This window comes from Oreochromis niloticus, linkage group LG23, assembly GCF_001858045.2.
Source record: "Oreochromis niloticus isolate F11D_XX linkage group LG23, O_niloticus_UMD_NMBU, whole genome shotgun sequence".
Classification (NCBI taxonomy): Eukaryota; Metazoa; Chordata; class Actinopteri; order Cichliformes; family Cichlidae; genus Oreochromis; species Oreochromis niloticus.
In genome coordinates, this window is record NC_031986.2 from 4,532,902 (window position 1) to 4,548,237 (window position 15,336).

General features: G+C 41.1%; 1 protein-coding gene and 1 long non-coding RNA gene across 2 annotated transcripts; one reads left to right on the forward strand and one right to left on the reverse strand.

Annotated features, from left to right (window-relative positions):
- Positions 1-197: 197 nt before the first annotated feature.
- LOC112843753 (uncharacterized) lies at positions 198-2,769 on the forward strand. The gene is made up of 2 exons (XR_003216239.1): positions 198-793; positions 2,558-2,769. It is a non-coding gene; the product is annotated as an uncharacterized LOC112843753 (long non-coding RNA).
- Positions 2,770-7,844: 5,075 nt separating this feature from the next.
- On the reverse strand, positions 7,845-11,178 carry LOC109197019 (uncharacterized). Its single transcript, XM_019351933.2, has 2 exons — positions 9,249-11,178; positions 7,845-8,705 (listed from the first exon to the last, which is right to left on the reverse strand). The coding sequence occupies exons 1-2, from the start codon at positions 9,631-9,633 to the stop codon at positions 7,900-7,902; spliced, it is 1,191 nt and encodes a 396-aa protein (XP_019207478.1). The 5' UTR covers positions 9,634-11,178; the 3' UTR covers positions 7,845-7,899.
- Positions 11,179-15,336: the final 4,158 nt, after the last annotated feature.

Consider the following 15,336-nt stretch of genomic DNA (forward strand, 5'->3'; position numbering starts at 1 on the left):
ATAGCACATGAAAAAACTCTTAATACACAAAAGAAACACATGAGAAGCAACAGGGGTGGGTAAAGGGTGAGAGACAGTCAGTGTAGACAGTACATCCGGGCCTGCAGCCTATGCACTGGTCTCCTTGATTCACCGTCAGCATCGGAAGGGAATAAGCGTCGAAGGCGTTTGGAGGGGGAAGGGGGATGAGTGTATATCTGCATGTGTATCCACAGTATTTCTGAGTTCGCGCCATTACCCCGATTCATAGCGAAAGCCGGTTTTTTACTTCCGCTTGCGCTGTTGTTGACAGTTGCAGGGTTATACCTTCACTGTTGATAAAGATTTTTCTCACTGCAGTTTCTTTTACCTGGAGTAAATGGCAACACATTGAAGGTGGATACACAGTAGAGATGTTTTAAAAAGCAGCGAGGACAGTTCAGTTGCAGTGCCTCACCCGTCACTTCTCACAGAGCGAATAGATGACATGAAACTATGGCCCGATGTTAGCTACATCCACATTATTAATTACCTTGTATTTTCCGAAGGCGTTGATGGCGAGGAATTACGTAATTACAAGAGCACCGAGGCGTATAATTACCTGCACAGCAACAAAATTGATAAAGTACTGCTCAACAAACAAGGCGACTTTATTTTTCTTAAAGCAGCTGTAGAGCCGAGCCAGAGCATTAATCAAGCGAAACACTTAGCATGGGTAATGCTAAGAGAAAGTGGAGTAGTGGAGACAGTCGGCTGTTCCTGTATCGCTTGATTAGGGAGATCATGTAGTCATGCGGCTGCTATTCTGTGGAAGGTATATCACTTTTCTGGATATCACAATGTTTAAATCACTGAAACAGAAACACTGGACTGGTCAAAGGCTGTGATTAAGGAGTCACGCTACTGCCATCTAGCCAAGTATTACGTGGAGCACTGTTTACATGTGAAAGCCACTCGTTAACAGGGTTCGTACGGGTCCTTGAAATCCTTGAATATGCTTGAATTCTAATGTCGTCTTTTCAAGGTTTGAAAAGTGCTTGAATTTCAGATGTGGTGCTTAAAAGTGCTTGAAAATGTAACTGTATTTCATTCACAATAAATAGCTATCTGATTGAATTGTTTTCTTATCAGATAGAGAAATAAAATGAGACGCAAAAGCAAAATTTCCCCGCCTGGGCTGCCTTGCGTCTGTTTCAATATGTGACCCCGCCCCTCCCTCGGACAGTCGGGGATGAGTGTGCTAACATACCTGTAGGTTGCTGTTTTAATGAGTTTGGTGGAAAACAACAATGGCAGAGTTTGTGTTCTCCAGTCGCATGATAGGTGAGTCCTAGTAAATAATTTTCCAGTACGCGTACGTTACACATGCTATTTTTTTTAAAATTATGGTTATTATTTTGCTAGCTATCAAACTCGCTGGAGAAATGATTGAAATGCACTGAGTGTGATGCAGTATGGCAGCGCTATTACGGAATATGCTGTGAACTTAGCTAACATTACTTAGCAGTAATATGAGTTAATTTACTCAAGTCAAAGCTTTAAACATTAGCCCGATACATAACTAGCCAACTTAAGGCTTTCTGATTAACCCTCTGGGGTCGACGGACCCAGAGTCTCCATTTCAACTTGGGTCGAACGTGCGGACTTCAAGCTATATACCAGTTTTTAAATTGTGTTGATAGGTCCTGTGGGGGGGGGGGTGTTTCTGAATAAAACAGTGGCGTTTACTTCGGGAAGAAACGGTAAAAACGGCGTTGTTTTATGGAGAGCGCTAGCAAACACGCTTTGCTTGTGGGTGAAAAAAGAAAAAAACACTCCTTCCCTATTGGTGGAAAAATGTACCATGTCGACCAATCAAAAAATGATACGGCAACATGTGGTATTTGGTTGTTGGGAAGAGAGAGAGCGAGTGAGCGAAAAAGAGAGAGAGAGTTTTACCTGAGAGATTTGTGACGTTTATCATGTTTGGAGTCTCAAGTTAGTGTGTTTTCTTGTGTAGTTAGTGTGTGGTGTAGTCGTTTTGTTTTGTGTGTCAGTTCTACTAGTGAACGTCACAGTTGCTGCAACTGTGTGCTGGAAAAGCTTAAAAAGGGACCTTGAAAGTGCTTAAAAAGTGCTTGAATTTGACCCTGAAAAAAGCGTACGAACCCTGCGTTAACTTTGTGTGGGCTGTATGCTGTACAATCACATGAAGATAAAATATAAAAAAAATTAAAAGACTGCACATTAAGGGCAAATTTACAAGACAAGAACAATTATAGTTATAAGAAGTGACACAGAGTAGTATAATACATGTTTGTCTATATATATGTATATTTGTACACACGCACTACTTTGAAAAAAATTAGACTGTGGGTGTATATTTCTGCATCAGAAAGTAACTATTAATATGAAATGGATAATATGGGTGACTTTGCCAGTGTTTATATCTGTTTTGGATATGATTCAGGTGTATTGACCCAGGGTCATATCTATAACATGCAGGACACCGACCGTGTACTGCTTTTGTTAGTGTAAACTTCCTCATTATGTTAAATCTTCAGTATTGACAGTGAGAAAAAACTATTGTTTGTTACAGGTGCAGAATGCTGCGATCAGTGGAAAGACAGGGCTTGCGTGTACAGACGAGCAGCGCAGGTGGAATGCAGGGACAGCAAAGAACCTTGAACCTAAACGTCTAAGCCAGATAAACTTCAGACATCACAGGGCAGAGCAGCAGTACGATGTGAACTCCCGGACTGCAGTGACACAATTTCTCCCTAACACACCATATCACCTTACACATCAAGACTTTATTGACAGTGTTAGCAAAGCACCAGTGAAGCCATTTTTCCTCCTCAAGAACACATTAATTGGAAAGTGTTACAATGCCTCGCCATCTGCAGGTCCTCACCGCAACAGTAAAGTTGATGAGCAATTTTTTCAGCCACACCAAGCACACAGTTACAAACTAAGCTGTAATCCATGCAGGGCATTCTACCAGGCATACATTCAAGTTTCTGAAGAGCAAGCAGAACAATTACAAGAAGAAACAAAAGAGCAAAGTGCATCTGATTTGTGGCACAACTGCAGGAAAATCAGACTTACAGCAAGCTCCGCTAAAAAAAGCTGCAGTACGTGCCACCACAAAAAAATGACAAATTTTTATCTGAGCACATGTACCCTTCCTTTCGTGGGAATTATGAAACAAACTATGGTAAAGACAATGAAGTTAGAGCTTGTCATCAGCTGAAAGAACAGGGTATGAACATCCTTCACATGGGTAGTGTTATCAGCATCCAGGAGCCATGGCTCTCTGCGAGTCCTGACGGGGTCATTGACTCAGATGTGCTTCTAGAAATAAAATGTCCTGTGCCGACTTATCCTTCACTCACGGAGCAGCTTACCCAGAAATACAGCGATATCAAACTGGTAGATGGAGAACTGCAGCTGCAGAAAACTGGCAGCAGAGGCTATTACATGCAAGTGCAACTTGCAATGTTTTGCACAGGACTCAAGACTAGAGATGGACCGATCCGATATTACGTATCGGTATCGGTCCGATACTGACGTAAATTACTGGATCGGATATCGGAGAGAAATAAAAAATGTAATCCGATCCATTAAATATCAAAAAAGCATCTCACAAAACTTGCAACACGGCATAACTCGGCTCATAACCATAGCACGTCGGAGCAGTGTGCTCACGTGATAGAGCGGCTGTGTGTATTTGTAGCCTCGCTAGCAATCCGGCATTTCATCTCCGAGGAAGTTATACCAGAGAAGTAAAGCAAGTGTGTAAGTTCATCTCTGAATGTTTGTAAAGCATTCCCACGTTAAGCTTAACAACTGATATATGGAGCGACTGCCTCTTCTCTCTCTCTCCCTCCTCTTCCTGCTGCTACTTCAATTGTGAAACTGCTTAATGATCAGCTGATCGGCTTTTCTGTCACGAGTCCGTCTCTCTTCTTAGTTTTTGGCCCACTTTGCACCAGAAAGAGGAAAACAGCGGCTGAACAACAGCAGCACGTTTAAGCTTGATAAGCTGTTGTTAGAATTTATTTAATATTACTTTCTAGACCAGGATCCTTTTCTAGGCAGCTGACGGCTGGTAACTGTGCAGGGGCGGATCTAGCAAAGTTTAGCCAGGGGGGCCGATAGGGCATTAACAGGGAAAAGGGGGCACAGAGACATACTTTTCTTTCTTATTCTCATTTAAAATGTCTAGCTTTTAATAAATAATTATCTGAATCTTACACCCAAAGTTTTAATCTGATGTAAAATGTATAGAAGTCCATTACTGTATATAGTAACTGTTCAGTCTAATATACCCTAGTAAGCTATAGTACTTTTTCCTTTGGGAAGATACCATCTGTGCAGTCTGCAATTCTGTAGAAGAAAGATGTTGAATCTATTTAATTATTCTTGAAAAATAATTTATTTCTGTGCATTTTTTTTCACACTGCATCAAATTAAAGTTGATTACGTCGATTAAGCATCATGAGGTGGAGGGTGGTTCCCTATTTTCTTTTGCTGGGAGTTTGCAACCCTATTAGTTAGGTTGCTTAATATTTCTGCTAAGTACTCTTTAAAATACCAGAATAGGGAGGATGGAGTAGGTTTAAGTTTATTAGATTGATCAGTGTTGCTGAACTATGAAATATTTTGGGTGCAGTGTATTTTTTACATACAGGTATAACAGAATAGCTTTAGTGTTGTTGTTTATTTAAACTTGAGTATGAACTTATACAACATGCAGCAAGATATTAAAAAAACAGTTTTATTGATTAAAAAACACTATATCGGATTCATATCGGTATCGGCAGATATCCAAATTTATGATATCGGTATCGGACATAAAAAAGTGGTATCGTGCCATCTCTACTCAAGACTGCCACACTTGTGATCTGGACACCTACTGAGCATGTTTCATTTACAGTGCAATATGATGAAGCATTTGTAAAGGAACAAGTAAAGCGCTTGAGTGGGTTTTACTTCTCAGTTTGGTCTCTGTCTTGTGAATGAAAGGAGACATTCAATATGAAATCTATTAAATATTTCAATACAACTAAAATGTACATAGTCGTAACATATGGTGGGAAATGAATGACAAACTGACAACAATAAATGTTGTGAATAGTTCTGTATTTCTGTAATCTTCCAACACAAAAAAATGTCAAGAATGCACAACTAATTATTGTAGATTTGAGAAAAACATTTTTTTTTCATTTAAGAAATTTATCACATTGTGGTTGAATAAAAAAGTAATAATTGAATAGAATAGAAGAAAGGTTATGTGATACAGTACATATATATATATATATATATATATATATATGTACTGTATCACATAACCTTTCTTCTAGAACAGAAGATAAAAAAGGGAGACCTGGAATTATTTACTCTCTACCAGGGGCGATTTTAGCCCATTTTGGGGGTGCTGAAGCACCGCAAAATGAATCAAAGCACCCCCACAGATTTCTTACTTTTTTGACTTTTTTTTTTTGTTTTGTTTTTTTTACAATATTTGCTGTTTGTGTGACACACTACTAAAAATATAAAAAACATACAGTACTGGGTTGAGACGTAACATTTTAACAACAAAAGTATAGAAATCCCCCAACCCTCCTAAAATGGTTTGTTCCAGCTCACCTCTCCCCTGCTCTCAGTGATGGTGGCTGAGATGCAGCGGAGCGGAGGTGTGAGGCCTGGCTTAAAACAGGACATATTAGCTGCATTTAACCTTCAGTTACTCTTTATATAGTTAGGTCCGAATCAGACATGTTTCTTTTTAGCTGAAAAACATGACACCAGGTAACCTGCAGTGTTGAAAACGTGTTTTCCGACGATGTTTGCTACCCTTCAATCCGTCCTGCTCTGTAGTAAAATCAGCGACATTTGGCCGTCCTGTTGCTCCCATTGAAATGTATACAGCCTATTTAAAATCTAAAATTTATAATTGTCCGTAGCCTGCTGTTGTTACCACTGTGCTGTTTGAAATGGATACTAACTGACTGAATGCCCATTAACCTTAGAACACCTGTTTTGTGTGTGTGTGTGTGTACAGAGAGACAACCAGGTTCATAATGGATATAAGAAAGTTTTTTTCAAAAACAGGAGCCACATTCTGGTAAAAGTGTAAGAACAAATGATCCGTCAATAAAGGATAATGTTGGATCAGTGTTTCAATATTCATATCTTTTATTAGATGTAGATGTGGTTTGGTTATTTGCCTTTTGGTTGAAAGTACACTGAGAGAGGACTTTTCGTTAGTGATCTTAATAGTATTTTTTCATATTAATGTAATTTTTCATCTAATTGAATACAATCTATTTGTGTATGATTGTCAGTCCAAAGAGGGAGAGAGGAAAGAGGGGAACGTGAGGAGAAAGTACAAGGTCAGGAAGAACCAGGTAAGAAAACAGACAGCGAACAGTGACAGGCAAAACAGAAACTGTTAAACTGACAAAGAAAAAAAACCTGATTTTACTCATACAGTCTGGAAGTTGTGTCCTCCCTATATTAAAGCTGCTATACAGAATCTGCAAAACAAACTGGGTTGAAACACTTTTTACCCTCTTTAACAACATTCCAACATAACATTATCATTGATTGGGGAGATTAAAATTAATGATATATTTTATGTGGTTCAGCCACAACTCTACTAAAACCTCAGTCAGTAATAGGTAGGCCAACTTTTGGACCGTCCAGTTGTCTGTATGACTGCCGCGGTAAATACATCACATTTGCGCACTGAACCAGAAAGTGCCAAACGGAGCCCTGGTGGAGTGAGGAGCTGTAAAGAGAAGCAGAGTGCTCTGTTTATATTCTAAAAATGTTTTAAGCTTGTTTCAAAGATTCTGTACAGCAGCTTTAAATGTTTTCTAAAAGCACACATACACTTACCTTACCAGTGTTTCTCAAACTTTTACAGTGTGAGGAAAATGTCAAGCTCTCCCAAGTACCACGATGAAAGCATGAAACTCATAAATCTTACAACACAAAATTAGCATCTGCAGTAAAGATTTTTTCATACATTTTATACATTCTACCACAGGCAAAGTTGCCTCCATTTTTATAGTTTTTAAAAAACATTAATATTATATAATAATTTATTTGTAATAATTTATGCTGTTTTGGCAGTGTTTTTGTATGTATCCATAAATTGCACTCAGTTTACTGTTTACTCACTCTGAGCATCATTCATTATCCTCCCCCAGTAATTAAGGTTAGGATATGTATTTTTTTATTCCAATCCATTCTTCTTTTACAGCATTTAAATAACCTTTATCAGATTTGATGATTTTGTTACAGACGTTTCAAAAAAGTGTTTTGCATTTCTTTCACAAATATGGGGATTAAATTGTGTTAAAATGTACAAAACAGTGATGTCATGTTTTGAGACGAGGACCCAGGCACAGAGAGACTTGATGAATTTAAGAATCTTATGATTTAATAAAGAAATTTGCAGACTTGCACAGAGATGGTAAAATTATGATGACTGATAATGGAGATGAAGACAACAGACGATGAGGACAGGAGGAACAGGGGTTTAAATGCAACAAGGAGACAACTCGGGACAACTGGAGACATTTTGGGATGCAGGGACTGACAGAGACAGGGAAGATTGTGACGAGTAAAGTGTATCTTGCCTGACTGGGCAGCTCTCTGAGTGCTCAGCACCCCCAAAGCTCTGATCCTAGAATCGCCCCTGCCCCTCGAATGAGATCCTCTCTTAAGTTCACTAGAGCAGCAGATATATTCTCAGTATCTTGTCTACTTTAGGAGCCATGCTTATAGGAACAATTTGTGAAAGTATTTTGTAGACTTTCAAGCATCTGATTGCTCTTTCAACATGGATTCTTACATTTGGAATCCGACGTGTGTATGTTACCTGTTCCTCAGTTAGCTGTCTACGTTTTTTTGTGAAAGCGGGTATTACTAATCTACTCTCTCAAAGAGTAAGTCTTTAATTGTAAAACCTCTATCTGCCATGACTTCATCACCAGGTTTTAGGTATGTTAATATTCCAGAGTCCATTGTGATAAATTTGTCACTACATCGGCCGCCATATGCCGCAGACACAAACATGATTAGTCCACATGGTGCAACAGCAACCAAATATTTGCCTGTGTTGTGTGAATAATAATGGCTGTATGATTCCCCTCTTGAGCCCAGATTTCTGGGTTTCTGTAAAAGGGTCTCTCTGCAGTCTATAATGCATGTAGTATTTGGAAAGTTCTTCTTAAAGGCTTCAGGCATAGTTGCTTGAATAGTTTCTTTTGGCAGCCATGGAATTAATGGTCGGAGAACTTCCTCCAGCTTGTCTAACCAGTGTGAGATGATCTTGCTGGCCATGCTTTGTGATATATGAAACTGGCGGCTTAGGTCATCTATTGCACGGTTACTCTGTAATTTCATAAGTGTCATGAGGACTTGATCTTGGACAGGCATTGTAAATTCATTGTTGTCATATCCTTCCAGTGTCGACACAAGTGTGTTAAATGTTTCTAAGGCTATCCCAGTGTACAGCAAAGCGTCTGCATCATTTTGAAGAATGAAATATGCAACTTCATCACACTGAGTCATCTTATCCTGCACATCTTTCCTGCAAGACCTGTTGCAGTATTGATGGTCTTGTTGCGAAGGATCCTCCCACTGTGTGTGGACTGAGTGCAGATGTGGCTCAGGGGGTTGTGTGGAGATGCTGGCCTGGTCTAATTCCACTGAACGTAACACTGTGGAGTCTGAATAAGACAAAAATATGATCAGATGTACACTCAAACTGTTAGCATCAGAAAAACTGTAAAGTGTCACTTAGCTTATTATATTTTTGAATGAAATTTCTCATTTTACATTTTTTCACACAAATGCAAAATCATAAATGTCAACATAAAATGTTCCCAAGTCCCCTAAAAATGTATCACAATTTTATTCAATTACTGTGATTAGATTTTATTTTTCATTCTAAAAAAAGTCACAAATGTTGGTATTTTTGCAAAGGTTGCCTTTAACGTTTTTACTTGAGTTTTCTCGACTTGAAAAAACATGTTCTTTATAAACACAAACCTAAGACTTTTACAGCCCTTGGGGCTAATCTTTTGGCAGCATGCGGCTGGTGTTAATTACTAACCACGGGTGTAAACTTTCGTTAAAATTGAGACTTTTCTGCTAATAACCAGCCAGTGCTGATACTAACGCCATTCACCATAGGCTATTATTTCGTAAAAGTAAAGAATTGCATGATTAAAATGCGAAACGGTGGCAAACCACATTTACATTTCACTTACCGGGTACAGATTCTGTGTTTTTGTTCGTATTACTGGAAGCTGTCACACTCAAAGTGGTCAGAGTGAGCTTTCTTCTTTTCTTCGGTGGGGGTCGGTCATAGCCCAGATAAAGCTCCGGGTCGGGGTGTAGCTCTGTGGGCTTTTTATCGATAAAATGAAAGGAGTAAACATAAACTCTCTTTGGAGGGTGTTTGAGTCTTAAAGCTGCCAGCCACGCTAGTTTCCGATCCTCCTTCCGCGGCATAGAGTGCAGTGCGTAGGGCGGTGGGCTCAGACAGGCCTTTCTAAGTTGTTGATGCTCAAGGCAAAATGTTTCTAATGCGTTTTTCCGTTTTCTTGAATTATTGTGGCAGCCGACAACAGCACACGTTGAACCCGAGCTCATCTTCGAACAGGTAAAGCCACTTATTACCGCACAAAGTAACTGATTTTGTTGTTAGCAACGACTGAACGCTGGGTCTCGCTTCGAGTAACCGGAAGTATAAAACCGGACAACGGAAGTAGTGGTCTGTCATGGCAGCCTACGTACGCTCTTACAGAAACCTGTGGATATATGTCTGTCTGTGTGTGTGTGTGTGTGTGTGTGTGTGTGTGTGTGTCCAGAGTTCAGCTGAGACAGTGTCCTTCGCCCTGCCAGGCTAAGTAAACAGTCTTCCAGCCAACCCAGGTGGCCTTGCATAGAATGGGAAGAACCCACTACCCACTTTGAAAAAGGGCACACTATCACTAGACAATACTTATAGTTATTACAGTGGGACAGCTCTATAAAATCCATGTGAATAACTTGAAATGGGTGACTGGGTCTGGGGAATTTCCCTCTCTTAGGTCTCAAATTACCCCGAGAATTGCGCTTGCAACATATCATACATGACCTGCAAAATTTTTCAAAGGTATTAAATCCTAGAGTATGAAAATGTTGCACTACTGCTGCCCACGGCCCATGGCTCAAAATAGCAGCAGTCTTATACAAATTCTATGGCAGTATTGGTTTATCGCACAGACAATAACACCATCCTGCAAGCTCGCTCCTTCTGTAAGCCACAACCGTTTTTCCTGCAGTAGGTGAGTGGGCCTGCATGTCTGCCAGTGCATCTTGTATAATAGGCGATGTCTGTTGATGTTGCACTGCTAAAATGTGAACACCATGTGCTCCTAAAGCTGCCTCTTTTGCGATCTTATCTGCAAAAGCATTCCCTAATGCAACTGGATCTTTCCCTCACATGTGTTGCACAATTACAAATGGCAATTCTACTGGGCAATATTATTGCTTCCAGCAGATTTTGCAGGAGTTTGCTGTGTTGTACAGGCTTCCCTGTAGAGGCTGTCACACCTCGTCTCACCCACTGCACTACAAAGAAATGTAATGTAGCAAATGCATATTGGCTATCAGTGTATATTGTCTCTCTGCAGCTTTACACCCTTCCGTTAAAGCTAGCATCTCTGCTGCTTAAGCAAATATGAAACATGCTAGTTGTCTTGCACAGATAATTTTCTCACTATCTACTACAGTAAAACCTGTTTTAGCCTGTCCCTCTGCTGTTGTAAAACTCGAACCATCAACAAACCAAACCATTCCCTCATCAAGTGGCACATCTGTTAAGTCATCCCTCGGCTTACACTCCTTCTCCACGTGCTCTCTACACTCATGAGAAGTGCCCTCTTCTTTCGTTGGCAAAAGAGTTGATGGATTCAGAATTGTGCACCATTTTATGGTTATGTGTGGTTGTAAGAGTAACAGTAACATTAAAGGCAAGCGTCTTGTAGGTGACAGAAATGTAATTTTAGTCTGCAGTAGTAGACATCTACCTCGTGTGGAACTAACAGTGTCAAAAGGTGAAATAAACTATTTCCTGAAACAGTGTACTGCTTAAGCTGCTGCACATACTGATCTCATGCATGGAGGTAAAGCACAAGAAACTAGAGCTAATCTTTTTAGGATAATAAGTTACTGGCTTCACTTGTGGAAAAAGTGCTGTTAGTTATTTCACAGTCACCTGGCATTTGTGCTGTTCACAGAACCACAAGTCCATCGCTGGACCTCCTCTGCGCTGTCACTTATGGACAGTGTTGGGAAGGTTACTTTTAAAATGTATTCCACTACAGAATACTGAATACATGCCCCAAAATGTATTCTGTAACGTATTCCGTTACGTTACTCAATGAGAGTAACGTATTCTGAATACTTTGGATTACTTAATATATTATCGTGCTGTTTACAACTACGTGAATGTACTATTGCTGTGATTTATTACTGATACTGAAGGTCCGCGGCTCCGAAACGTAGTAAAGGGACCTCTGGCTAATACGGTGGGTTCCGTGTTGGGCTGGTAGCCGAAAACTAGCTTCACTTTGTTGTCTGGGTCAACTTTGCTTGCCAAAGACAGAGAGAGGCGTTGAAAGGCTCCAACGGAACTTATTTATACGAACACAGTGTACAGTTGAGTCTTAATAGCTTACTTACAAATGGGCTGGTCAGGCACTCTTCTTGGCTGCAGTGGTTATTATTATATTTACATGCTTCCAGCTCCCGTTTTTGCTCCGTGACAGCTCGGACTTTTCCTTTCTCTCCCTCCCTCGCTCACAGACACATAACGTGTATGGCAGTCCATTCTCGCTGCAGCACGGACTACACTGCCCATGAGGCTACATTCTTTAGGGCCATGCCTGTAGCATTCTGCCTATTAGCTTAGCACAACAACAACAACAACAAAAAAGCGCTCTCTCACCCAGGAAACACGCAGAGAGAGAGCGCGTCACCCTGTAACCATGGCAACCGTAACGCTGCCGCCTGGAACAACATTACGTAGCTGTCAAACAAACCCAAACAGTCCTGACCCGCTACAATATGAAACAAGGAAGTACCGCCGTGTAATCCATTTATTTCAACAAAGTAACTGTATTCTGAATACCACCTTTTTAAACGGTAACTGTAACGGAATACAGTTACTCATATTTTGTATTCTAAATACGTAATGGCGGTACATGTATTCCGTTACTCCCCAACACTGCTTATGGAGCTTGGCACGCTCCCTTCATCCCTCAGGTTCTCATGTTCCAACGCTGCAGACGATTTAAGGCAGAGCACGTCGTACACCTCAGTTGTCTTCCTCAATGTCAACGTTGAAACGCTTCCACTCCTTATGGTTGTTTGCTGTGCAAAGACTCCTCTCGATGATTTCCTGGAAGCCCAGTAGCACAGCTCTCTGCGCGATGTCTGCTGTGCTGAAGGTGATCTCTGATCCTCCTGAAGCCTCTCTCCTCCTGAAGCCTCAGCTTCCATCTTGTGGACGATCCCCTCAGTCACTCCTTCTCGTCATGGGACCTCACGACATCTGCAAATTAAAAAATGACACTCCTCTCGCCACATGGCTTTCGCCATGTGTCAACTCCCCAATGAGACATGTACAAGAATGTTGCACATTCTCTCTAAAACAATCTCCAGGTTTTCCCACTTGGAGCAGCCATTCTCCAACCTTCAACCCAGTGTGAAAACATTAGTCAGTGGTTAAATGTTTAGATTGTTTAACTCCCAGCTCCAGCCTGTATCCTAGAAGACAAAGTCTTCAAGTTAAAACAACTTCACATTTGCAACCAACTGCAACTCATAAGTGTAATAAAGTATTCAGCATCACAGAGACAAGGATCATTGCAGGTTTATTCTAAACTCATTAAACTCCCGCTTTTTCCATAATTTGTTCCAAATCATTGAACATCTCAACGTCATTCCACATTGTAATCAGTGACTTTCCTTAAGTTTGTCACTCACCATGAGCCCAATAGTGGTCAGATAATGAGCCCCATGTAACTATTCTGTAACCACTGCACATCTGTTCGATTGTTACTTGTCTGTCTGTGCTGAATCCTTTACAAACACTCTTAAAGAAAAACAAACATTAGCCAAACACACGGATCATCCTGGTGGTCAGGCGTCGGCCATCCCGATTCCAGTGGTGCTGTAAAAGGTCATAAAGTTAAGTAAAAGAAGCAACAGTGGTTTTAAACACAGTATCACACTGTATTCACTTCTCCCCTGTAACATTCACATTTTCTCCAACATTTTCTCAACAACACAGTGTAATTTCATCACCAACATATAGCCTGTAACTACAGTTTTCTTCACACAAAATCTCAGTAATCCTGTGGTAGAAAAACATTAAGTTGTGTCTTGCTGTAAATCACATGATCAAATCACATGATTAACCATCTGTTGTAGAAAAGAAATGTAAATGTTAGCGCTGCACAGGTGTATACACTCTTTCTCACAGTGATCTCTGTGAGCAACACAAGGTAGTGAATAACACACCCATGGTAAATTCACAGACACAGAAAAATTAAAACTAAAAAGGTTAAATTTGCAGAGTTCATATAGTCATGTGACCCAAGTTTCCTCCTGTGGTCTCCTTCTGTTCCTGCAACAAGAGACACACACAGAGATACATCCACACCTTTATCAGGTGGGGGTTAACTTCACACAATGGTGTTAAGTCAGTCAGTCTTGTCAGCTTTTGTCAGCTTTAACCAGTCATTCAGTTCGCCATTTTTTTGATTATCGATATTGACCAGACCTCGTACCACAGGCTGTACCCAGGGGAGTCTACACCAAGTCTGTATGGTTTACCGAAAATACATAAGCAGGGTGCACCTTTAAGACTGATTGTCTGCATGATCAACTCTGTCACCTAAAACATCTCCAAGTTTCTGGCTTCGATCCTCAACCCGCTGGTGGGCAGCTCTGAACACCACACCCAGAACACCCTGGATTTTGTTGAGAAGGTGAGAGATGTCATTATGGAGGCAGATGAAACCATGGTCTCGTACGACGTTACATCTCTCTTCACTTGCATCCCAGTCACGGAAGCGTTGGAGGTAGTCCATAAGAGATTACAGGATGACACCAACCTCAGCAGCAGGACCACTCTCAGCATCGAATAAGTGTGTTTGCTTTTGGAACTGTGTCTTCATTCCACCTACTTCACATACAAGGGTCAGTTCTACAGGCAGAAACATGGGTGTGCCATGGGCTCCCCAGTTTCACCCATCGTGGCCAATTTGTACATGGAAGAAGAGGAAAAGAGGGCTTTGCTATCCTACCCTGGAACACCGCCAGATATGTGGATGACACCTGGGTGAAAATCAAATCTGAGGATGTACTACACTTCACGGATCACATTAACTCGGTGGACCGACACATCAAATTCACCAGGGAGGATATGAAAAGTGGCAGGTTAGCCTTCTTAGACTGTGAGATTTCCATCAGTAATGGGGGACATCTAAAAGCTGACGTGTACCGTAAACCTACACATACGGATCAGTATCTAAGGTTTGACTCTCATCATCCACTGGAGCACAAACTGGGTGTCATCAGGACACTACAACACAGAGCGAACACCATCCCCACTGACACAGCGGCCAGGGAGGCAGAAGAACAGCACATCAAGAAGGCCCTGAGTAAATGTGGTTATCCCAGCTGGACTTTTGTCAAAGCGGGAAAGGCACCTAAAGAAAGCTCCAGCCGATCCAGGAGAGAAGGACAACCGCTGCCCAAGCGAAAACCTGTAGTGATCCCATATGTGTCAGGAGTATCGGAGCAGTTGAGACGCATTTTTTCTAAACACCGGGTCTCTGTGGCTTTTAAAGCCCAAAACACGCTGCGCCAAAAATTGGTCCACCCTAAGGATCAGGTCCCCCGACACAAACAGAGTAACATAGTGTACGCTGTTAAGTGCCAGGAGGATTGCCAGGATTTATACATCGGGGAAACCAAACAACCTCTGGCGAAGCGGATGGCACAACACAGAAGAGCTACCTCGTCAGGCCAGGACTCTGCAGTCTATTCATACCTACAGGCCAGTGGACACTCTTTCAATGATGAGGATGGAGGCCATTTACGTGAAAAGGGAAAGACCATCTCTGAATCGAGGAGGGGGGCCTAAGATTATTAGACACCACCAGAAGGCAGCAGGTTCTGTAGCAGGAGTAACTGTGTTTAGAGTGTTTTAAAATGTGAAAGTATAGGCAAACTTAACATCTCTATAACCTTCTCCTTCTCTTATCACAGCCCTCATAGATGTCTGAATAGTCTAAACTC

What these genes read in the sequence shown, in the direction of transcription:
- LOC109197019 (XM_019351933.2), bottom strand. Translation starts at nt 9,633, where the DNA reads ATGAGCTCGGGTTCAACGTGTGCTGTTGTCGGCTGCCACAATAATTCA. An exon ending in AAACACAGAATCTGTACCCG is followed by an intron (nt 8,706 to 9,248) that starts GTAAGTGAAATG and finishes TGTCTTATTCAG; the next exon opens with ACTCCACAGTGTTACGTTCA.